The sequence below is a fragment of the Hemitrygon akajei genome, chromosome 9, assembly GCF_048418815.1.
Source record: "Hemitrygon akajei chromosome 9, sHemAka1.3, whole genome shotgun sequence".
Classification (NCBI taxonomy): domain Eukaryota; kingdom Metazoa; phylum Chordata; class Chondrichthyes; order Myliobatiformes; family Dasyatidae; genus Hemitrygon; species Hemitrygon akajei.
The window spans coordinates 62,970,999-62,997,233 of NC_133132.1; the positions used below are offsets into that span (position 1 = coordinate 62,970,999).

General features: G+C 39.8%; 1 protein-coding gene across 10 annotated transcripts in view; it reads right to left on the reverse strand.

Annotated features, from left to right (window-relative positions):
• The window catches only part of LOC140733174 (serine/threonine-protein kinase MRCK alpha-like), a 575,430-nt gene that overhangs the window by 218,042 nt on the left and 331,153 nt on the right, over positions 1 to 26,235 (reverse strand). For 5 of the 10 annotated variants that reach the window (XR_012100237.1, XM_073056117.1, XM_073056120.1 and 2 more), the window contains exons 6-10: positions 11,190 to 11,283; positions 10,464 to 10,493; positions 7,115 to 7,315; positions 3,640 to 3,888; positions 13 to 92 (exon numbers count right to left, since the gene is read on the reverse strand). Coding sequence is in view for 9 of the 10 variants with exons in the window: in XM_073056117.1 (XP_072912218.1) it covers positions 13 to 92; positions 3,640 to 3,888; positions 7,115 to 7,315; positions 10,464 to 10,493; positions 11,190 to 11,283 (654 nt within the window). In the remaining variant the exon portion in view is untranslated. The remainder of the gene's footprint in view (positions 1 to 12; positions 93 to 3,639; positions 3,889 to 7,114; positions 7,316 to 10,463; positions 10,494 to 11,189; positions 11,284 to 26,235) is intronic. The other 5 variants (XM_073056119.1, XM_073056124.1, XM_073056121.1 and 2 more) reach the window with 1 other exon arrangement.

The window sequence follows — 26,235 nt, forward strand, 5'->3', positions numbered from 1 at the left end:
CAATGCACTTACCAGTTGGTGGTGTATGTGAACCCTACAAAGGGAAGATGGTGTCCAGAGAAAGCAGTGTGTGTAGGTGGAGGCATTGTCTCCTAAAACAGAACAAAAGCCAAATTTAACTATAAATTTAACGTTTCTTATGAGAAATGTTAAACTGATGATGGCTTCAAGCTCTTTTCCTGACTGATAGCATAGGATGTTGCTGAACAGTACAAATTTGGTTCCTGATAGAGCAATTCTAGTTCAATAACTTTGCATGCAAAAGAAGGAATTACCAATATTATTATGTTTAGGCCTGAATAGACTTTTTTTTACTGATAAAATGTTGCATCACAAGCTTGTGTATGGAATAATTTGTACAACAAGATACTTACGAGAGGGTGGACAAACCATAAGCTAAATGAAGAAACCTACACCTCTGATCTGTCTTTATCCTATTTAATAAAGTTCATTTTAAGATGTAAGATGTAAAGGGAAGGCAAAGGATGTCAAGGCATGGCGTAGGTGAATCACATAAAGCACATGTGAAAACAAGTGATTGTTGAGTTAATCTCTAGGATTGAGGGTTTAAGTGGGAAAGCATAGATTAAAAATATTCTAAATGACATGCTGCAATCAATGCACTCCAGTAATAGTCTTCATAACTGATTCTAAAATTTCAAATTAAATTCAGATACAAGCAGAAAAAATTGTGCTTGTGAATTTTTAAACACAACCACCTGGTATTTGTGTAAGAACACAAGAAATAGGAACAGGACTGGCCATTTGGTCTGTCCTGCTAGCATAACCATTCAGCAAGATGATGGCTGATCTTCCTTCAAGCTCACTTGCCTCCTTATTCTTTAAGATGTTACTCTCTGCTCTGAATGCAATCAATAACTGAGCCAGCACAGACCTTGCGAATACAAAATTACAAAGCTTTATGCACCGAGTGAAAAAATCTCTCCTTCCTTCAGTTCTAAATAACCTATTGTGAAGCACTGATTTCTAAGTTTGAGCCCTCTAAGAATTTTATATGTTGCAACGAAATCACCGCTCATTCTTCTAAATTTGAGAGAATACAAGCTTTATCTATTCCATGTGTCCTTGTATGACAGATCCGCCACCAGAGGAGCTAGTTGGACAATCTTTCTTGCACCCCTCTCCCATTGCGAACGTATTATTCCTTAATGAAGAAAAGCAAATTCTGCAGGACAAGTCTCATCAAGGCTCTATTTGCACTCAATTTCTCTTACAATCCCTCCCTACAGTGCTTGTAACTTATAGTGATATGCATTCATGGGTACCCAGGTACCACATGAACATCAACATTTCCCAACTTCTCACCACTGAAAAGATATGCATCATTCATGTTTTTCTTCATAAAACTGCATAACCCTCATATTTTTCCCAAACCGCATTTAATCCACCTTGAAATGCATTCAAACCTACCCATTTTTCCTCTTGTAATCTCTTTATATCCTCACTACTCCACACATTCTCACATAGTTTCACTAACAAATTTGGAAAAATTACATTGATCCCTTCAGCCAAAATACCATATCAATACATACTGTGAGTAGCTGAGGCACAATCATTGTTTCCTGGCAAAGATACCAACCTGAGAAGGATCCATTTACTGCCACCCTTTGTTTTCCATCTATTAACTAATTCTCAATCCACACTAATATATTATCCCTGATTTCAGGTGCTCTAATTCTGTTCACCAATTTCCTCTATGGTATCTTATTGAAAGCCCCCCCCCCCCCCCCACCACCATCAGTCTACCGGATGCATCCTCAAAGAACTCCAGTAGAAGCATCAAATTTGATAGATTTTGTTTAATAATATTGCATATACTTGTCTTGATATCACATCTTTCGTAAGAGATTGTACCATGATCAAGTCAGGCTGATGGATAGGTCATTCCCTATTTCTTCCCTCCCTGCTTTCTTGAATAATAGGGCCACATTTGCTCCAATCCAATCTGCAGGAATCACTCCAGAATTCATCTGAGTTTAATGATGATAATGGTTTATTGAAATTTAAGAAGACATAAAACTTGGAGGTGCAGTGAACTGCAAGGAGGATGCTAACACGATGCAGAAAAGCTGTTAAATGGATGAATGTTAATGCTGAGAAACACAAAGTGGAAACAGTCAGAAGTAGGAAAAGAACAGATATATCTAGATATATATGTGCATGTATTAGAGAAGGTGATGGGACAAATTTATAAGAGGTGGATTTAGAAAAAAACATAAGCAGACATATGGTGTACAAGTACAAAGCAATAAAGATGAACTGTTGCAAAATACTGGATGGCCACAATCAGAATATTATACCAAGCTCTGAGCACCAAACTTTAGGAAAGATGTGAAGAGATTTACTATATGATTCAAACAATGAGGGGCTTTAGTTATGTGAACATACTGGAGAACTTTGCTTGCTAGCCTCAGAATAGAGTCTTTGAGAAGTGCTGATAAAAATTTTTCTAACCATGAAGGGGACAGACACAAGTAAATTGTTTCCAAGTGTTAAGAACATAGAATGAAGGTTTCTGGCAAGAGACTAAAAAGTGACATGATGTATTTTATTTTACATTACCAATGGTTAGAGTCTAGAATGCACTGTCAGGAGTTTTAGTGAAGACAGATTCACTTGTAATGCTCATAAGTAAGTTGGTTTAGTGTCTGAGAAAAGGGACGAGCTGGATTGCTCTTATATAAATCTGGTACAAACTAAACGAGCTGAACATCTGCCTTATATACTTTGACTATTCTATATTTCTCTAGGGGTAGTAGACCTACGGCATGAATGCCAAGATGGCACCTGAGAGCAGTATGATGTTTTCACAGGAAACGTCTCGCACCAGCCTGTCACCAGCTTGGTGTCTGTGAGAACACATGACGTGGGATGGTATGTTTTGAAACCCTCACAAACTTTGTATTCACATCAGTTATTTGGATAGTAAATAATTGGGCTAGTTGCCATTGGCTTCACTCTACTAGTATTTTTTCTACTGTGGTATGTGAGTGAACGCTGGATATTCAGTGACAATAAGTCATTGTTTTCAGTGATGACTATGGTCACGCCTAATTATTTGATATTGTTAGTGCAGGAAAAATAGTCTGAGAGTGAAGTATGCTTACTTTCCTTTATCCTTTAAAACATGCACCAAAGTTTATAATTTTACATTCACATTTCTTATTTTACCTGGACATAAGGTACAATAACAATTCTATTTAGAAATGTTTTATTTTCAATTGTCTTTTTAAAAAAATTAATAACTTTAGAACAGGTTTTCTAAAATGCTTCATTTATTTCAATCTATCTCAATTATACTTTTATTAACAGGAAAACAAAGAATATAAGTAAATAGGCAACAGAATTTATATTTCTTCCTAAGAAAAGTCCATAATTATTGATACTAATTCATTAATCAATGAAAATCTCAGTTCAAAATTACCATGGCACGCAAGAAAGCATTTTAGAAAGTTAGCATCAATTTTGGCACATGCTCTCAAAAAGGTTTGCCACTGCTGTCCTGGACTTAACCTAGTGACCATTAGAGATTTATTTTTTGATATAAAGGCAAATACATTTTCAATAATAAATTATCACAGCCACTTTAAATCTAAATTACTCCTCTTCAAAACTCACAGAATTTTTTAAGCAGTCATCATCTACATCAAAGTTTGATGTGTCTGTGGGGCTGCTGACTTCAGGTATGTAAGGTGCTTCACAGTTTCTGATGTTGTCCCAGTCAATGCAAGCAAAAAATGAGTGCTTCTTAAAGTCTTCAATTCCATTTTGACCCAGCCGGTGCTCCCTGCTGCAGATAAGCCTCCGGATGAGGTCCTTGGCATTTTCAGATACATCAGTGATTTGGACCGGAAACTGGAATCGTTCCTGGTTGTGCAAGTGTTAAATAAAGAAGTTAATTACATCATCTGAAGGAAGCGTTACTAAGCTGTCAGTAATTAAAATCTGGTTTTGTTGCTGGCTCCTGATAATAACATGGTACTTATCAATATGCTTTAAATGGAGGATAAAGCCCAATTTCAAATGAAAGGGAAATGCTGCAAATTGGACCATTCATCCTCCACGTTCTACTCTTCCTATCAAGATCTCAAAATAAGCAAGCCATAATCAGCTCCAAATTTAATAATACTCTGATAATTAGCTCTCTCATTTTTCAGAATTTCAATGGTTTGGTGTATGATTGTGCTTGGGGACTCTTCCCATGTTTCCTTTCTGCTCACTAGGGTCTCAGTTCCAATATTCCCTTTCAATTTCCCCACTGAATTTGAAATGTATCATTCTATGTAATGTCTTAAAAAAAAGTGAATTAAAGAAGTGTTGCATTTGACCAGGATATCTGTCAATACAACACCAAAGTCTTGTAAATGCTGGATGAATGGAGCTTATCATAGTAAGTAACACAACCAGGACAGAATTTTGAAACAAATCTGCCAATGTTCTTAGAACTACCACACGTACACACAGTCATAGGAACATCATCTGTTTCAACAATTTTTTTTAATCGGAAGTGTCATCAGAAGTAGTTTCATGGAGACTCAGGAAAATGGAATGCAGGATCTGAGGATGGGGATACAGCAGGAATCAGAATGGGGAAACAGGTATTGGGAGAAAGGATGGCGAAAAGCAGAGGGGGTCAAAAAGGAAATGTATGAATGTAGTGGCATTGTGATATGTGCAAAGTTTTTCTTTATTTTATTTATTTTTTCTTTATTTTTTGGTGATGTAGTTATCACTGGTAAGGCCTGCATTTATTGCACCTCCCTAACTGAGAAGGTGGAGATGAGCAGCCTTCTGGATTGTCACAGTCCTCAAGTAAACATGTTCTCACAGTGTTATTCGGCAGAGAATTCTAACAGTGAGACCAATGGCAAAGAAGGAATGAATACAGGTGGCCCCTGTTTTTTGAACGTTTGCTTTATGACAGCTCGCTGTTACAAAAAACCTACATTAGTACCTGTTTTCGCTAACCAAAGAGGATTTTCGCTTTTACGAAAAAAAGACACCCATTTTATATGTGTGCTTACCCCGAAAAAGACTACTATGACTGTGAAGCCTTGGGCGGGCAGTTGTGTGCGCATGCGTGTATGTGCATAGGCGTGTACATGCACGTGCCAATTTTTTCCTCCAAAAATCGATTTTGGCTCGGTGACTTCCCGATTTTGATAAGTGAAACTACACTGTACATACAATATTTCTACTTTATATAGGTTGTATATTTATCATATTATTCCTGCTTTTACTATATGTTCGTGTTATTTTAGGTTTTATGTGTTACTTGGTATGATTTGGTAGGTTACTTTTTGGGTTTGGGAATGCTCAAAAATTTTTCCAATATAAATTAATGGCAATTGCTCCTTCACTTTACGACATTTCAGCTTACTAACAGTTTCATAGGAACGCTCCACCTTCGGATAGCGGGGGAAACCTGTAATGTAATTATTTCCAAGACACGTTGACCTTTTACAGTTGGAATCCTGAAAGCTCCAGTGCTTCCATGCACCTTCACTCTACATCTCTCTTAGTGTTATATCTTGTGGGTTTGAAAGATACTGTCAAAATAATTACAGCAAATACCAGGGCTTCTTGATACCACACTTGGTCAAATACTGCCCTGATGTCAACATCAATCATTTTTACCCGACTTCTGGAATTCAGCTCTTAAGTTAAAAGTTTGGACCAAGTTTTAAACTATCTGTAATGAATAGCCCTGGTGAACCCAAAGTGGGTATCAATAATTAGTGAGTACATTCTGTTTGTTAGCACTGTCATACACTTTCATGATTGAGAGTAGATTGATTAGGCAGTTATTAGACAAATTGGATATATGAACAAGATGTGCCTGGACAGCTTTCCACATGGATGGTAGATCTGAAACTGCACTGAACTGTTTAGTAGTTCTGAAACCAATGATGTGAATGATTTCTCTTCCTACAGATGCTATCTGACCGACCTATTTGTGATCTATTCCCAGCATTCTCCATTTTTGTTCTAGATTTCCAGCATCTGCAGTTCATTTTGTAATTCATTTGATGTGATTACACTGCTGATTCTCAGCCCTCACTAAGATTATAGGCACAAAATTGAAAAAAAAAATCACTTCCCATGTTAGATACAATTGCAAAAGCTTCAAACATTTCTACAGTAGGACCAGATAAACTCAATACTTGACTCGTGATGTTTGTGGTCTTCTGCTGCTATAAGCCCATCCACTTCAAGGTTCCATGTGCTGTGCATTCAGAGATGCTTTTTTTGCACACCACTGTTGTAATGTGTCACCTTCCTGCCAGCTTGAACCAGTCTGGTCATTATCCTCTGACCTCTCTCATTAAAAAGGTATTTTCACCCACAAAACTGCCACTCACTAGATGCTTTTTTTTTTGCTTTTCGCACAATTCTTTGTTAATTCTGGAGACTTTTGTCATGAAAATCTCAGTTGACCGGCAGTCTCTGGGATACTCAAAGAACCCTGCCTGGCACCAACCATCATTTTACAACCAAATTCACAAAGATCACATTTCTTCCAAATTCAGATGTTTGGTCTGAACAACTACTGAACTTCTTCACCTTATTTTGTGTACTGAGTTACTGCCATTATGTACCGGCTGATTAGATTTTTGCATTATTGAGCAGGTGTACAGGTCTACCTAATTACGTGGCCAATGAGTATAGATTCTCTACATTTAGAAGTTATCTCTCTCTCTCTCTCCCCCACCAAAACATACCAGCTTCTATACTTCTTTGCCAGCTTATCTTGTCCCAAACCTCATGATTCATAAAATGAGATTGCACTGACTAACCATGTATAATGCATTAACTTAGCATTCATCTATCAAAACATGTTAAAGCAGTACATCCCTTTAAAGATCAACCCACATTTGATTATTTGTCATGGCATAATGCTTCTAACGTTTTTTTTGAGAAACGGAGAAAAGTGAACAGATAATTTGGTTCAGGTCTATCACACCATCACATCTACAGTAGGTCACCTCAGGCATTTGAATGATTCAAAAGGCTGTTAATTAACCTGTGTGTAACAAAATATGATTAATACTGACAAAAAACACAAATGGGTAGGATATTACACATTACTCACTTTGTGATTCATGATTTTCCCATACGTCTCCACTAAAGATTCTGCATAGAATGGAGTTTCCCCGAAAAGCATTTCATACATGCAAACACCAAGTGACCACCAGTCACATTCTGGCCCATATTTTCCTTTGCCATCTTCCATGGCTTGAAGAATTTCAGGAGAAATGTAGTCAGGGGTTCCCACTGCCACAGAAGACTGAACCTACATTAGAAACATAACATATTAGGTCCAATGCATTGATACTAAAGCTGGAACACAATTGTTACATTTAAACTTCCCCTAAGTCAACCTTGCCAAATCCTGATGGTGTCAAGTATTTTCTCAAATTCTTTGAAAAACATTTTTTCCCAACTGGATGTGAGAAAACATGGAATGCAAGTTCTGTTCACTGAATGTATACTCTATTTACAAGAGTAACTCCCGATTGGTTTGAAATATTAACCGTTTCTCCTCTACTAGGTGCTCTCTTAGTTCCTAAGCTCCCAAGCATTTTCATTGCATTAGTAACATCCCCGAAACAAATTCCACTTTCCACACCACCCAGTCCTCATCACCACCAACACTTTGCTGACTGGCAACATATGAGTTCACTATCTGGTCCAGTCGAGAATCTAGTTCTACGTCATGCTCACCAAAGAGCTTTCATTCTCTGACCAGCAGTAATTTATCCAATTTTGAATAGGTTTAACACCATGACAAAACTGAACATAGAAAAAAATTACATACAGAATAAATATATTAACAGTGTCCATGTGATGTACAACTATGTATTAATAACAAGTATTCCACAGAAACAATTTAGGAACTTGGGAAAAAAACATGTAATGGACAGGAAGATAATTAAAATAATAATAAACTATCCTTTATGTTATTCTCAGTAAATAATAATGTAGTAAACATTTGAAATTACTGAGTACAGTTTTGGATTGCCTTCTGGATATCAGATCGATTAAAAAAACAGGAGCCTGGATTTTGCTTCAAGCAAATTGCTTCGGCAGAAAAACCTCAATAATGCTGATTGAAGAATAAATACTGGGCAGGACATTAAGAAGACATCCACAGCTCTTCGTTGAAATATAGACATAACATCAATTGCATATGCCTGACAAGGCATTGGTTTGATATGTCTACTTAGTATATTACTCTTGCCGTTTGAGGCAGAACATTACAGAGTTAAAGCCTATTCTGGAACTTGAGTTCACAATCTAAGCACACTTCAGGAGTGGTGTATTATTAGATAACACATTCACAGATGAAAAAAATACCTTGGTGTTTTGATGACTATTAAGTTGGTCTTACAACATTCTTTGCTCTATAAACATTAGCTAAATATTGATATTTATGACACCCTACTATGGCTAAATTGGTCTTTTAACTTGGCTACCAGGTAATATTTGCAACTTATCTTCTTTGTGAACCATTTGAGTGCAGGTTCCAAATAAATGTACAATGTATTTCTCTCACCGACTTTAACAGCACAGCACTTTAGGCCTACTGTGCCATTTAGTGGCAATTATGATCTGTCTTGCTAGATTATTTATACTTCAACCAGTTTCACATCAGACCATCTCAATAAACAACAAATTTTTCTTAAGAAATATGAAGGTTTCCATATTAATGTTTCTATCCTGCTGTTATAACATTCTTGAATGAATCTCTTACAGGATAAAGATGAACTCTTTAACTCTTAAATCTCTCTCATCACAGCCCTCGTACTTTGTTTGTCGACCTGCATGCTCTTTCTCTGGAAATGAAGCTCTATATTCTGCACTGTCTTGTTTCTTTTGTAATACTCTGATGTATTTATTTATGGAATGATCTGTCTGGATAGCATACAAACAGAAGCTCCTCACTGTATCCTTACAATAATAAACTAATTACTAAACAATATAAATTAAACAATAAAATACATTAACAGTTGTTCACAATAAAGAATGTATATCGATCAACGACATTTTTCTTCAGAATGCGATCAATATTTATTGCCCCTAAGAAGGTAGTGGTGAGTTTAAACTACTGCAGTCATGGAGAAAATACTCCCACAATGTTGTTTTCACAGAGTTCCAGGATTTTGACCAGCGACGAAGAAATGATGATTATAAATTTCCAAGTCAGGAAAGCCTGTGACAAGCAGGGAATCTTGAAAGCTGAGATTTTCTTGGAACGTGCCTTGGTAACTTACATGATCAAATTCAAAAGTATATTTTTTAAAAAATCAGTTTAATCACTTCCAAAATAAAATGCTGTCTCTGTGGCTTGAAAGAGAAGTACCTATAGTTAAGTTAATTAGACAATGTGAAGTTTGCTTCTATACCCTTACCTAAGACCCCTTAACCAAGTACTGAGAGCATAATCCAGTTGCAACAAGCACTCTAAGCAGAATTAGCTCAGCTGACAGTGAGCAAAAGCATCTTAAAACCAGCTAAAACATGCAAATTTGTGCCATGAGATACAAAATGCAAGAATTAAAAGGCACATGTATTTTGGTACTTAAAATATTTTTCCTTCAGTGTTTAGCTAAGGAAACCTAACAAATGTATGAGTTAATCCATATGAAAAGAATACTTGCACGTATGCAGAAACTGTGAAATGCATTCCAGTTTATCCAATGTGACGATACCAAATATTTATATATATCGAACTTGTTTTCAATGAAATAGTACAAAAATATGTTGAAAGCTTCATTGAGAATTTAGTAAATGAACAATTAAATAAATAGTGTGCAGCAGTTGTATACTGTGTTGGCATTATATAGCTTGTGGAATCAACAGTGTATCTGTCTATGCATATGCACACAATAGTAAATGAGCACCTACTGCTAATGTATATTACAAGCATTCATGCAGGATGTGCCTCAAGAGTGCATTTCCAACAAACCATAATGTGTATTGTAGGTTCACAGTACTTTTAAAATGGTATCATGCAAAAACTATGTGTTCTGAATAAATTATATCACATCAAGTTTGGATGAGTGAGGTATTTAATCTTGATAAAAGTGACAAACGAGTAGTGAAATATATAAAATCTAAAGGGATGAGTGAGCAAGTTTATTCAAGGCAGAAGCCGGGTGAATGAGATTTTATAGGGCCAGAAGAGGGAGGTATCTAATCAGATTAAAGGAGTGGGTGCTGAAGTATTGATTCATTGCGTCAGATATTTAAAGTGAGATTATCTTAGTTAAGGTCTGGGTAAATTCGGCATTTAATCATGGGGGTGTATGCTGACTGTGGTGGTTGTACAATTCTGCTCTGTGTCTGGTTTGTGGTGCAGGTGAAGTGCAGCATAGTCCCCAGTGCTCAAACTGTGGGCAGGGTGTGAGACACACATACGTACTGCCTGCCTGGGTTACCTGATCCTTGCTGAGTAGAGTAATCGTTCGCTGAAATAAAAAGGAACGTGACATGAGCATATGACAGAAATAAGAACAGATGTGGTAGGTCATTTGGCTCCTCTAATCCCATTTTACTAAAGGTAGCCCTCTTGTTGCCATAAACATTTATTTAAAATCCATGACAACATTTTATCTATTACTCATATACAAGTAATTGTTTTGACTGCAGATCCTTTACAAGTCTAAATTTAACATACTGAGTTCAAAATAACATATAAGATTAGTTTAAAGCAATAGCCAATCAGGTATATAGAGTAAGAGGCACTTCATCCTGACAATATCCAGCTGGTTGACTTTTAGAACTAGCACTTTGTAGAACATTTTATTCCCTCGATGTTTTAGTGAACTATGTTTGACACAAATATAAATTGAGCTCAATGTTTTTAAAAATTGCATTACTTAATCAACAAAAGTCAAGTATATGGGCTAATGGAGCTGCTTTGAGACCTGGGTCTCCACAGCACAAATGAAAGTCTCAAGGACCTCGAATTGGGAAAGAGCACATTGTGGCATTAAGGCAGAATGGAAAAGGGAGTAAATTAGGATTAATGCATGTAATCAGAAAACCTTCAATATGTATCTGAAGACAATTTCAAAATAAAAATGATCAACGCATCTCATTCACATTCTGACTGAATATAAATGAAGCACAATTTTTTTTTAAAGATTTTACTTGTAACTCACTGTTCCATCTTCCATAAGCTTGAGACAGGAGCCAAAGTCTGCCAGTCGGATGTGCCCATTTACATCCAGAAGAATGTTGTCTGGCTTGATGTCCCTGCATAAACAGAAGAACAGCTTTTGAAACACAACACTGACCATTAGTACATAAGTGGAACAAGCAGTTTTTCTGCAAATTTCAGATAGTTAATTTAAATTCCACATCAGCCACGGAGGAATTTGAATTCATGTCTCTATATTCCAGCCTCTGATCACCCAGATCTGATTTTAAAAAGTTACTGATGTGAAATGTTACCTTTCTTTCTTTCAAAACAGATGCTACCAGATCTATTGTGTATTTCAGCATTTTGGTTTTATTTACACAGCGTTACTAGCCCTGTAACTTAACTGTAACACCACCATACATAAAGCAACTCCTTGGGATATTTTATACATTAATTATACATTTACAAGGAATTACTGTACTATTATCCTTTATAAATGCTTTGCCCTACCAAGGAAAATAGGAAGATTCCTTAGTTCTTCAGTCGAGCCATACATCTGAGCAGTTTCCCTTTTTAATCTGAAAACTTGCAGTTACTAGATAGATAGATACTTTATTCATCCCCATGGGGAAATTCAACTTTTTTTTCCAATGTCCCATACACTTGTTGTAGCAAAACTAATTACATACAATACTTAACTCAGTAAAAAAATATGATATGCATCTAAATCACTATCTCAAAAAGCATTAATAATAGCTTTTAAAAAGTTCTTAAGTCCTGGCGGTTGAATTGTAAAGCCTAATGGCATTGGGGAGTATTGACCTCTTCATCCTGTCTGAGGAGCATTGCATCGATAGTAACCTGTCGCTGAAACTGCTTCTCTGTCTCTGGATGGTGCTATGTAGAGGATGTTCAGAGTTATCCATAATTGACTGTAGCCTACTCAGCGCCCTTCGCTCAGCTACCGATGTTAAACTCTCCAGTACTTTGCCCACGACAGAGCCCGCCTTCCTTACCAGCTTATTAAGACGTGAGGCGTCCCTCTTCTTAATGCTTCCTCCCCAACACGCCACCACAAAGAAGAGGGCGCTCTCCACAACTGACCTATAGAACATCTTCAGCATCTCACTACAGACATTGAATGACGCCAACCTTCTAAGGAAGTACAGTCGACTCTGTGCCTTCCTGCACAAGGCATCTGTGTTGGCAGTCCAGTCTAGCTTCTCGTCTAACTGTACTCCCAGATACTTGTAGGTCTTAACCTGCTCCACACATTCTCCATTAATGATCACTGGCTCCATATGAGGCCTAGATCTCCTAAAGTCCACCACCATCTCCTTGGTCTTGGTGTTATTGAGATGCAGGTTTATCACGTTACAGTTGGGGTTTTTTAAACTCAATTAATTTGCTAACCTACTTGTCCCTGAATAAAGTATCCCTCTACGCCATCTTATCTGTAATATCTCCCCTGAACAGACTGAGGGGTGAGTAAGAGTGTGAATCCAAAAGTCTGCACTCCTGATTTGGTGGCATTTGTTCAAATCAATGGAAACTTTCTTTTTTTCTTTTTCAATCTTTTTATTATTATTATTAATATCAACATAATAAGATTGATACATAATGGGATTACAAACATACACATTTCAACTGAACATGAAAGAATACATAAGCAATAGTTACAGTATAAATGAGTTTTCCCAAATCATGGACGATACAAGTAACAAATAAACAAGGCAAACCTAGGTATATCATAATATATATATTAAAAAAAACAGAAAAAAGAAAAAGAAAAAAAAATTATGGAAGAAAAACTAATCTAACAATCTAATAACTAATAAGGAAAAAAACGAAAAAAGAAAAAAGGGAAAAAGAAAAAATGAAAAAAAGGGCTGTTTATAATATCTAACAAAAATACAAAATCATCAGTGTCGTCAACTCCGATCCTCTCAACACATGTAAAATCAAAACTGGAAAAACAAATAGGCTTGGAACAGGGTCACATTACATCATATGAAAATATTGAATAAATGGTCTCCATATCTTTTCAAATTTAATAGAAGTATCAAATACAACACTTCTAATTTTTTCTAAATTTAGACATAACATAGTTTGAGAAAACCAATGAAATACGGCAGGAGGATTAATTTCTTTCCAATTCAACAAAATAGATCTTCTAGCCATTAATGTCAGAAATGCAATCATTAATGGAAACTTTAAATTTCAATATGATTGGCATGCAATAATGATCAAAGTCCAGCACTGTCATGAGAACACATTTCCTGAGGAAGGAATTCTACTATCTGACCAATATGTAACTACTACCCTTTGAAATGGTCATGAAGGTTCAAGATAATAATGTTGCCATCGCCAGCAACATCCATAATGCCATGAATGAAGTGTGAAAGGGTGAAATACTGTATGAGCAAGCCTGCAGGTTGAGACTGCAATAACTATATGAAACATTGTGAGAAAGTAAATGTGCCTGTGGTAAATAACACATAAATGATAGAATTCAAATCTAACTGCCTGTGAAATCCAAGTTCTGAAACAGTTCGTTATTGCACTTTGAAAGACAAACTATACCACTTTTGTTAAAAAAACCTTTTCATTTCTGTTTGACAGTGCTTGCACTACAGAGGTGCTAAGCATTTTGTGGAAACTTAACTTTTGCTGTCTTATGTAAAAGATAAAGCTGGAAGTGGAAGAAGAGAGTCAACTTAGGACAAATATATACTGAAAGTCATTGGCAAAATGAAATTAGTCAGTGTTTCCACAGCTCTTTACACAAAGAATAATGTCAGACCATATATCTCTGCCAAGGAAAGTGAAAGCAATGGTTTTATATGGGCAGGGTGGTATAACAGACAGTCAGCAAGCATTTCTAGGAGGGCTTGAAAAGCACACTGATCAGCAGGGAGGTTTAGTGCCTTGAATGGCAAAGTAGTTTAGAGATATATTTACATTTGATAGGGTCATGGTGACAAGAAAAGCATTTCATCCCAAAACAAAATGAACAATTGTTTTCCCAGGAGAGAAAGACAAAAGTATGTGCCACAGAAAATGGCCATTAGGCTTGGCTGTAACAGTAACACTGAAAAGGACAAGGACATTGAATCCTTGTGAAACATCACAAGGTGAATGAGAAAATATGAATGAGATGCCTTGCATCATGACAAGAACAGTGAAACATTAGAAAAATAGGAAAAAGTTGAAAATTAGAACCTGATTACTCAGGGTGAAGTCAGGAAGCAATTCTTCACAAAAATAGCTGAGTCTCAAAGTCTTGTGGTTGAAAACATCTGAATATTGATACTAGATATTATTGAAAATTTTGAAACAGAGATTGGTATTGCCCATGGGATATGGAAATAAGGCGTGTTGATCTAGACTTGACTGAAACTGATTGATGGAACAGGTCCAAACACCAGTTGGTAGACTGCTATTTCTTTGCTTCTAAACACAAGATATAGTGACCGAGACAACACTTGCTCTAAGGAATAGTATGTGAAGGCTGTAAACAGGAATGTTCAAAAGGAAAGCAAACCAGGAGTCAATAACTTAAGTGATGAACAGATAGATCCAGACTTTCAACAGCCTAAGGAAAACACAGGCAATTTACCAGAAATGAACAAATGCAACCATAGTAATAAACCCATACGTTAGTAGGATTGGTTTAGGAACGAGACAGCACCAAATTTAGCCACAAGCATAGAACGATGAAGAGGCCATGAGAGGGCGACAAAAAAGTTGCTTGTATCTTTTTGGTGGTGATCCAAAGGAGACTGGAAAACAGCAACAATTTGGAATCAAAAACAAAAGGCAAAAAGCGAGGCTAGAAGCAGACCTTAGCTCCATGAAGGCATGAGGGGCTGAATAGCCAGGTCCTGCTTCCAGTTTTGAACGATAATATGCAGATAAAGTAACCTGATGGCTGAGAGAGAGGCTTTTGCAGTTTCTCCATCTACCTCTAACCTCTGGGTTAATTGCCATATCACTAGTAATATTAATCAAATTTTTTTGTATGCTGGGCTCATTTAACTCTATAAAGTCAGGTTTTCCCTTGAAGTCATTGTAGATATTGTAAATGTTCAATTATCAAAAGTGAGCAGTGCAATCGCAGGACTGTCGCAGCAGGAGGAGGAATGAGGGGCTTGGGAGAGCACTAAGTGCTGGGAAACAGCTGAGGAGCTGAGGTGATTGTGCTTTAAAAGGAGCGCGGAGCAGGGACTTGGGACAGTGTGATCGTGGGACTGTCACAGCAGGAGGAGGAGCGTAGGGCTTGGGAGAGCGCTGAGTGCTGGGAAGCAGCTGAGGTGAGTGTGCTTTAAAAGGAGCGTGGAGGGCAACTGAAAGGTAACACAGAGTGTTGATTAGTTGACTAGAGGGAGTGAGTACTTGAGATAACTGGCAGGGACAAATAAAAGGAGGGGTAACTGAAGAGGAACAGCCAGTGTATGAGTGGCTCAGGGTAGTAGTGGAGCTTTGAGGCTTTGGCTCAAGAGGCTGAGGATGAGGTTGCTCCCAGTGAGGTAAGGCTGGGTAAGTTACTTTAATTAATTTAATTAACTTAGGAGTAGGTAATGGAGACAACAGTTAGGGCAGTCGAGTGCTCTGTATGCAGTATGTGGGAAGTCAGGGACAGCACAATTGTCCTTGATGACTACACCTGTAAAAGATGCATCCAGCTGCAGCTCCTGACAAACCGAGTTAGGGAACTGGAGCTGGAGCTGGATAAAGTTCGGATCATTCATGAGGCAGGGGCAGAAACAGACAGGAGTTTCAGGGAGACAGTCACCCCTAAAAGTCAGGAGGCAGGTAGCTGGGTGACTGTCAGGAGAGGGAAGGGGAAGAGACAGAAAGAGCAGAGCACTCCTGTGGCCATTCCCATCAACAATAAGTAGATTGTTTCAGATACCGTTGGTGGGGATGACCTACCAGGGACAAGTTGTACTGGTCGTGTCTCCGGCACCAAGACTGGACCCTCAGCTCAGTAAGGAAGGAGGGAAAAGAGGAGAGCAGTAGTGATAGGGGATTCGATAGTTAGGGGGACAGATAAGAGGTTCTGTGGGAGAGATCAAGAATCCCAGATGGTCTGTTGGCTCCCTGGTGCAAGGGTCCGCGATATCTTGGATCGAGTTCTCAGTATTCTCAGGAGGGAGGGTGAGCACCCAGATGTCGTGGTCCAAGTAGGGACCAATGACATGGATAGAAAGGAGGAGGAGGCCCTGCAAAGAGAGTTTAGGGAGTTAGGTGCAAAGTTGAAGGACAGGACCTCCAAGGCTGCAATCTTAGGATTGCTACCCATACCACGTGCTAGTGAGGCTAGAAATAGGAAGATAATGCAGCTAAATACGTGGCTAAGGAGATGGCGCAGGAGGGATGGCTTCATATTTCTGGACAATTGGGCTTTGTTCCAGGGAAGGTGGGACCTGTTCCAACGGGACAGTGTTCGCATCTGAATTGGAGGGGGACTAAGATCCTTGTGGGTAGATTTGCTAGTGCTGCTCTGGGGGGGGTTTAAACTAGATTTGCAGGGGGAGGGGAACCAGACTATTAGAGCAGATAGTGAGGTGGAGGAGGATAGAGGTCATGCGAGGTTTGTACGTAATAGAAATGTTCTTGGGTGTATCTATTTTAAATCAAGGAGTATTGTAGGTAAGGCAGATGAGCTTCAGGCGTGAATTTGGCACATGGGATTATGACATTATTGCTGACAATAGACAGTAGGTGCAGGAGTAGGTCATTCGGCCCTTCTAGCCAGCACCGCCATTCACTGTGATCATGGCTGATCATACACAATCAGTACCCCGTTCCTGCCCTCTCCCAATATCCCTTGACCCCGCTATCTCTAAGAGCTCTATCTAACTATCTCTTGAATGCATCCAGAGACTTGGCCCCCACTGCCTTCTGGGGCAGAGCATTCCACATATCCACCACTCTCTGGGTGAAAAAGTTTTTCTGCATCTCTGTTCTAAATGGCCTACCCCTTATTCTTAAACTGTGGCCTCTAGTTCTGGATTCACCCATCAGCGGGAACATGCTTCCTGCCTTCAGCGTGTCCAATCCCTTAATAATCTTATATGTCTCAATCAAATCCCCTCTCAACCTTCTAAATTCCAGTGTATACAAGCCCAGTCGCTCCAATCTTTCAACATATGACAGTCCCGCCATTCCGGGAATTAACCTTGTGAACCTACGCTGCACTCCCTCAATAGCAAGAATGTCCTTCCTCAAATTTGGAGACCAAAACTGCACACAATACTCCAGGTGGGGTCTCACCAGGGCCCTGTACAGCTGCAGAAGGACCTCTTTACTCCTATACTCAATTTCTCTTGTTATAAAGGCCAGCATGCCATTAGCTTTCTTCACTGCCTGCTGTACCTGCATGCTTGCTTTCATTGACTGATGTACAAGAACACCTAGATCTCGCTGTACTTCCCCTTTTCCTAACTTGACTCCATTTAGATAGTAATCTGCCTTCCTGTTCTTGCCACCAAAGTGGATAACCTCACATTTATCCACATTAAACTGCATCTGCCATACATTTGCCCACTCACCCAACCTGTCCAAGTCATCCTGCATTCTTATAACATCCTCCTGAAATTTCACACTGCCACCCAGCTTTGTGTCATCAGCAAATTTGCTAATGTTACTTTTAATCCCTTCATCTAAATCAGGGGTGTCAAACTCAAATACACAGTGCGCCAAAATTAAAAAATCGGTACAAGAGGGCCGGACTGGTTCAGCGTTTATTGCAAAACTTATTGAAATGAATTTATTACACATATTAACCTGGAACTAACAAAGCTTAGGTTATTGCCTACAAAAACAACATTGAACATTAAATAAATAAAAAATCAGTTGCATTTATTTCTTATGGCTTTATCTGCAGCTTTTCCGGGGTAATTTCTAATGAAAACATTTTTCCACAGGCCAACACTCTGTGATTCACACTAGTCTAAGCCAGATACTTGGCATCTCATCTTGGATGCAAGTTCATCAATGTTTGGAGTCAGGCTCTGAGCTGAGGAAATCCTCAGAATTGAGTGAAGGTGTTCATCAGAAAGACGACTCCTGTGTGATGTTTTGTTTATCTTCATCAAAGAGAACAGTTGTTCACACAGATATGTGCTGCCAAACATAGAGAGCATTTGAGCAGCTTGGGTACGCAGCTGGGGCATTGTGTCGGGAATGAAACGTAGAAACTGTGCAGCGCCCACCGAGTCATACTTTGCCTTGAGTGTGTCACTACATTGGAGTTCAATCAGCTCCATTTGTATGTTGGTGGGTGCGCTTTCCACGTCAGCTGCAAATGGATTACTGAGCAGTTCAAACCTGCTTTTTTGGGCTTCAAAGTCGGCAAATCGCCGTGTGAAGTCGGCACCAAGTATGCTAAGTTTTTCAGCAAACTTTGCACGTGGGAACACTGCGGTAGAAACCTGCTCTTTCATAGTTTGGCAACACGGAAAATGGCTCAAGTTTTCTTGCTGCATCTGCGTCTCCCACAGGCGCAGCTTGGTTTTAAAAGCCCTCACTGCAGCGTACATGTCTGTGATCACACGACCCCGCCCCTGAAGCTGCAGGTTGAACGCATTGAGATGGCTCGTGATGTCACACAGAAACGCCATTTCACAAAGCAACTTTTTATCCCGGAGCTCTGTTGTGTCTTTCCCTTTGCTTTCCATGAACTGACAGATCTCCTCACGCAACTCGAAACATCTTTTCAGCATTTTTCCTTGGCTTAACCATCACACCTCTGTGTGATAGGGCAAATCATTATATTCTGAACCCAACTCCTCCAGAAACGACTTGAACTCGCGGTGATTCAAACCTTTGACCACACGTGACTAGCGCCATAAGGATGCTGAAGAGATAGTAAGGCAAGCGCGAGCAATGCACTGGCAGTGCATTGTGGGATTTGTAGTATTAGTGATGCATGCAATATACCGGCGAGCCAGCTCTAATAGAAAAAAAATTTATTCATTAATGATATTCAGGAAATAAACCAGGGAAACCGAATAAACACTAAAAACCCTGAAAACCTGGTACCTGAATAAACACAGCATTAGCCATATCATACGCCATAGGCGCTTCAATTACTGGGGCCAGCTTTAATAGTAATTAGATATTATCTCGCGGGCCAAAGATAATTCCACCGCGGGCCGGATTTGGCCCTGCGGGCCTTGAATTTGACATATATGATCTAAATCATTAATGTATATTGTAAACAGCTGCGGTCCCAGCACCGAACCCTGCGGTACCCCACTGGTCACAGCCTGCCATTCCGAAAGGGACCCGTTAATCACTACTCTTTGTTTCCTGTCAGCCAGCCAATTTTCAATCCATGTCAGTACTCTGCCCCCAATACCATGTGCCCTAATTTTGCCCACTAATCTCCTATGTGGCACTTTATCAAAAGCTTTCTGGAAGTCCAGGTACACTACATCTACTGGCTCTCCCTTGTCCATTTTCATAGTTACATCCTCAAAAAACTCCAGAAGATTAGTCAAGCATGATTTTCCCTTCATAAATCCATGCTGACTTGGACTGATCCTTCTACTGCTATCCAAATGTGTCGTAATTTCCTCTTTTATAATTGACTCCAGCATCTTTCCCACCACTGACGTCAGGCTAACCGGTCTATAATTCCCTGTTTTCTCTCTCCCTCCTTTCTTGAAAAGTGGAACAACATTAGCCACCCTCCAATCAGCAGGAACTGTTCCTGAATCTATAGAACATTGGAAAATGATTACCAATGCGTCCACGATTTCTAGAGCCACCTCTTTAAGTACCCTGGGATGCAGACCATCAGGTCCCGGGGACTAATCGGCCTTCAGACTCAACAGTCTATCCAACACCGTTTCTTGCCTAATATAAATTTCCTTCAGTTCATCCTTTACCCTAGTTCCTTTGGCCACTATTACATCTGGGAGATTGTCTGTGTCTTCCCTAGTGAAGACAGATCCAAAGTACCTGTTCAACTCATCTGCCATTTCCTTGTTCCCCATAATAAATTCACCCGTTTCTGTCTTCAGTGGCCCAATTTTGGTCTTAACTATTTTTTTGCTATTCACATACCTAAAGAAGCTTTTACTATCCTCCTTTATATTCTTGGCTAGTTTACCTTCTTACCTCATTTTTTCTTGGCGTATTGTCTTTTTTGTTATCTTCTGTTGCTCTTTAAAAGCTTCCCAGTCCTCCGGTTTCCAGCTCATCTTTGCTATGTTATACTTTTTCGCTTTTATTTTTATACTGCCCTTTACTTCCCTCGTTAGCCATGGCTGCCCCTTCCTCCCCTCAGGATCTTTCTTCCTCTTTGGAATGAACCGATCCTGCACCTTCTGGATTATTCCCAGAAATACCATTGTTGTTCCACTGTCTTCCCTGCTAGGGTATTGTTCTATTGAACTTTGGCCAGCTCCTCCCTCATAGCTCCATAGTTCCCTTTGTTCAACTGTAATACTGACACATCCGATTTTCCCTTCTCCTTCTCAAATTGTAGGTTAAAACATATCATATTATGGTCACTACCTCCTAATGGTTCCTTTACCTCAAGGTCCCCGATCAAATCCAGTTCATTGCACAACACTAAATCTAGAATTACCTTCTCCCTGGTAGGCTCCAGTACAAGCTGTTCTAAGAATCCATCTCGGAGGCACTCCACAAACTCCCTTTCTTGGGGTCCAGTACTATTCTGATTCTCCCAGTCTACCTACATGTTAAAATCCCCCATGACAACGGCATCATTACCTTTGCGACATGCCAATTTTAACTCTTTATTCAACTTACACCCTACATCCAGACTGCTGTTTGGGGGCCTGTAGATAGCTCCCATTAGGGTCTTTCTACCCTTAGAATTTCTCAGTTCTATCCATACTGACTCTACATCCCCTGATTCTATGTCCCCCCTCGCAAAGGACTGAATATCATTCCTCACCAACAGAGCCACCCCACCCCCCTGCCAGTCAGTCTGTCCTTTCGATAAGATGTATATCCTTGAATGTTCATTTCCCAGGCCCTGTCCGCTTGAAGCCGTGTTTGTTATTCCCACAACATCGTACTTGCCAATTTCCAACTGAGCCTCAAGCTCATCTACTTTATTCCTTATACTTCGTGCATTCATATATAATACTTTTAATTCGTTACTCCACCTCTGCTTTCATATCAATTCCTATTTCATTTGGCCATACTGTATGATCTCTTCTTGAGCTTTCTACTCCATTGATTCTGTTGTCCTTTTTAACTTTTCTTATTTTCACTTTCCCTTTAACTCCATCCTTATATTTCCAGTTCATCCCCTCCCCCCCACTACTTAGTTTAAACACATCCGTGTTGCAGTGGCAAACCTGTCTGCCAGAATGCTGGTCCCCCGCCTATTAAGGTGCAACTCGTCCCTTTTGTACAACTCATCCCTACCCCAAAACAGATCCCAGTGGTCCAAGAATGTAAATCCTTGCTTCCTGCACCAGTTCCTCAGCCACACATTCAGATCCATTATCTCCCTGTTCCTGCCCTCTCCAGCACGAGGAACTGGAAGCAAACCAGAGATAACCACCCTGGAAGTCCTGCTTTTTAGCCTTCTTCCGAGTTCTCTGAAGTCCCGCTGCAGAATGTCCTTCCTCTTCTTCCCGATGTCATTTGTGCCAACATGCACTACCACTTCCAGTTGTTCACCTTCACCCTTGAGGAATCCCTGCAATCGGTCCGTGATTTGGTTGTGAGACTTGGTTGCAGGAGGGGCAGGATTGGCAGCTTAATGTTCCAGGGTTCCATTGTTTCAGACGTGATAGAGGGGTAGGGATGAAAGGGGGAGGAGTGGCATTACTAGTCAGGGAAAATATCACAGCTGTGCGTAGACAGGACAGCCTCGGAGGGCTTGTCTACAGAGTCCATACGGGTAGAGCTAAGGAACGGAAAAGGTGTGACCACACTAATAGGGGTGTATTATAGACCACCCAATAGTCAGAAACAATTGGAGGAGCAAATCTGTAGAGAGATAGCAGACCGATGTAAGAAACAGAAAGTTGTAATGGTAAGGGATTTTAACTTTCCATATATTGACTGGGACTCCTACAATGTGAAATGGCTAAGTACCTACGAGAGAGGATGCAATACTTGATCTCCTGTTAGGGAACCAGATAGGTCATGTGACAGAAGTATATGTAGGTGAACATTCTGGGTCCAGTGACCATAATGTCATTAGTTTCAAGTTAATTATGGATAAAGATAGGTCTGGTCCTCGAGTTGAGGTTCTAAATTGGAAATGAGAAAGGATCTAGAAAGAGTGGATTGAGATAAGTTGTTTTCTGGCAAGGATGTGTTCAGTAAATGGAAGATCTTCAAAGACGAAATTTTGAGAGTGCAGAGTTTGCATGTTCCTACCAGGATTAAAGGCAAAGTTAACAGGCACAGGGAGCCTTGGTTTTCAAGGAATATTGGCCATCTGGTTAAGAAAAAGAGAGAGGTGTATAGCAGGTATAGCCAACAAGGAACAAATGAGGTACTTGAAGAGTATAGAAAATGTAAGAAAATACTAAAGAAGGAAATCAGGAAGGCAAAAAGAAGACATGAGGTTGCTTTGGCAGATAATGAGAAGATAAACCTGAAGGATTTCTACAAGTATATTAAGAGTAAAAGGATAGTAAGGGACAAAATTGGTCCCCTAGAAGATCAGAGTAGTTGTCTACGTGTGGAGCCCTACGAGATGGGGGAGATCTTAAGACAGTTTTTTTTTGCATCAGTATTTACTCAGGAAACTGGCATAGCGTATATGGAAGGAGGGGAAACAAGCAGTAGTGTCATGGAACATATCTATATACTACTAAAACTTTCATGATCTGTTTGTCTGTTTGTGACCGCCAATTAGCGAAAACAGTGCATTACAGCGGCACTATTTTTGGCTAGATCGACTTAAAATGCGCTTACAGAATGTAGGCAAAGTTCAGGGTTATATATTCGTATAAAATTGCTCACTTGCCAAAATCAACAGCCCTGCTTTCACCCAAGAGCCGATGTCAGCCATGATGGAAACCACAACGCGACACCAGAACGCATGCCTACGGCCAGCCTCAGAAGTGACTCACAATGCGACACCAACTGGAGTAAAAGGGCAGGACAGCTCTATTTCGAGTGGTCACATCCTGCTAATCACCATCAACATGTGCTGATGGACAGTTGGACAGATCCAACTGCCACCCATCAATAAGAGATAATTAAATATTATTGTAATGATGTACTTCGAGACACCCATCAAACTCTTTGCTGGAGTCAAAGGACAGCGGTGACTATATCACGTCCATTTAGGAGAGCGCCAACTACATCATCAAGAAGAATCAGCATCCTGAAGGCTTTGGTGTTACTGCTTCGTATCTTCTATCCAGAATTAGGCTTAAAAAAAATATGGTCAGCCTAATTATGCCAAGTGGAAAGAGAAGGGGGACATTATGGTCAAGAGATGACGCCAAACATCATCGGGAAGCAGCAAGGAGAGGGAGAGAACAAGAATCGGATGAGGCCAGGGCCGCACAACTCCAGGATCAAAGAGTCAGGACAAAAAAGATGAGAGAAGAAGAGACAGAGGAGGAGAGGCATGCATGTCTCCAGAATGACAACAGGCACAGAAGGAGGAGGGAGGAAGAGACAAAGGAGCTGAGAAATGCATGTCTTCAGGAACAGAGAGAAAAAACAAATGGCAAAAGACATGGCAGATGAAAGGACTGCACATCTCCAGAATGACAACGAAAGGCACAACGGTGGCAGATCTACCAGAAATGTTGCCATCAGAAGTGTCCTTCGTTAAACAAGGAGGAGCTATATTTCCCTTGCTACACGTTTTTCTTCTTTAATAAACTGAGTTTTTCTTCTTCAATTTCCAAAGCAAAGCAATCGCTATAACATTCAGGAAAATTTAATGTTCATTCTGGTCACCCTGTTGCCTGGTAGAGATTAAAGAGGAGGAGATGCTTGCTGCCTTACAGCGAATAAAGGTAGATAAATCCCCCGGGCCTGCCATGATATTTCCTCCGACCTTGAGAGAGACTAGTGTAGAAATTGCAGGGGCCCTGGCAGAAATATTTAAAATGTCCTCAGCCACTGGTGTGATGCCGGAGCATTGGAGGGTAGCTCATGTTGTTCCGTTGTTTAAAAAATGCTCCAAAAGAAAACCAGGTAATTACAGGCTGGTGAGCCTGACATCAGTAGTAGGTAAATTACTGGAAGGTGTTCTGAGAGATCGAATATACAAGTATTTGGACAGCCAGGGCTGATTGAGGATTGTCAGCATGGCTTTGTGTGTCGTAGATAATGTTTAATGAATCTTGTAGATTTTGAGGAGGTTACCAAGAAAGTAAATAAAGGCTGTGGATGTTGTCTACAGGGACTTCAGTAAGGCCTTTGACAAGGTCCCACATGGGAGGATAGTTCAGAAGGTTCAGACACTAGGTATCCATAGAGAGGTTATAAACTGGATTTGAAAATGGCTGTGTGGGAGAAGACAGAGAGTGGTAGTGGATCATTGCTTCTCAGACTGGAGGCCTGTGACTGGTGGTGTGCCTCAGGGATCTGTGCTGGGACCATTGTTGTTTGTTGTCTGTATCAATGATCTAGATGATAATGTGGTAAATTGGATTAACAAATTTGCTGATGACACTAAGATTGGAGGCGTTGTGGACAGCGAGGAAGGCTTTCAAAGCTTGCAGTGGGATCTGGACCAACTGGAAAAATAGGCCAGAAAATGGCAGATGGAATTTAATGCAGACAAGTGTGAGGTGCTGCATTTTGGAAAGACAAATCAAGGTAGGACATACACAGTAAATGGTAGGGCACGGAGGAGTGTGGAGGAACAAAAGGATCTGGGAGTTCAGATACATAATTCCCTAAAAGTGGCGTCACAGGTAGACAGGGTTGTAAAGGCGGCTTTTGGCATCCTGGCATTCATAAATCAAAGTATTGAGTATAGCAGTTGGGATGTTATGACGAGGTTGTATAAGACATAAGCGACGCCAAATTTGGAGTATTGTGTGCAGTACTGGTCACCTAACTATAGGAAGGATATCAGTAAGATTGAAAGAGTGCAGAGAAGATTTACTAGGATGTTGCCGGGTCTTCAGGAGTTGAGTTACAGGGAAAGATTGAACAAATTAGGATTTTTTTCCTTGGAGCGTAAAAGAATGAGGGGGGATTTGATAGAGGTTTACAAAATTATGAGCGGTATAGACAGAGTAAATGCGAGTAGGCTCATCCTACTTAGATTAGGGAGATAAATATGAGAGGACATGGCTTTAGGGTGAAAGGGGAAAGGTTTAGGGGGGAACATTAGGGGGAACTTCTTCACGCAGAGAGTGGTGGGAGTGTGGAACGAGCTGCCATCTAACATGGTAAATGCAGGCTCACTCAAATTTTAAGAATAAATTGGATAGATACATAGATGGGAGAGGTCTGGAGCGTTATGGACTGGGTGCAGGTCATTGGGACTAGTGGAATAAAGTTTTGGCACAACTAGAAGGGCCAAAGGGCCTGTTTTCTGTGCTGTAGTGTTCTGTGGTTCTATTTCAACAAAATCAAAGCTAAAGATCACTGTTTCTTTGTAGGAAGGTTTTTAAACGTTAATGACAAATTATATTTGATTTTCTTCCTGATTGTATAACAGGCAAAGACAACAAATTAAATATCAAAGTTGGATCGTGAACATGAAGGCAGTGATGGTGTACAGAGAATATATGGAACCACCATGAGAGGAAGCTACTTATATAAGCAGTATGAGTTCAAGGAGGATCCTGTTGCCAAACAAGAAAAGCTAAATATGGTATTAAATCAAGGCAAGAGGCATCTAATGTTGTTAATAAGAGCTATAATGTTGAGGGCTGGGAAAACTTCAAAATTTAGCAAAGGAAGACCAATTGAATTGATAAAGAGAGTTAAAGAATGTGAGAGTGTGAGAAATTATACTGGGGAATAAGGAAGTGACAAAAATAAACATGTATTTTGTGTATGCATTCGCCAGAAACCTCCTGGATTTAGGGGAGAAAAGGGCGAGTCTGAGAGTTGGAATAAACAAACATCAGTAA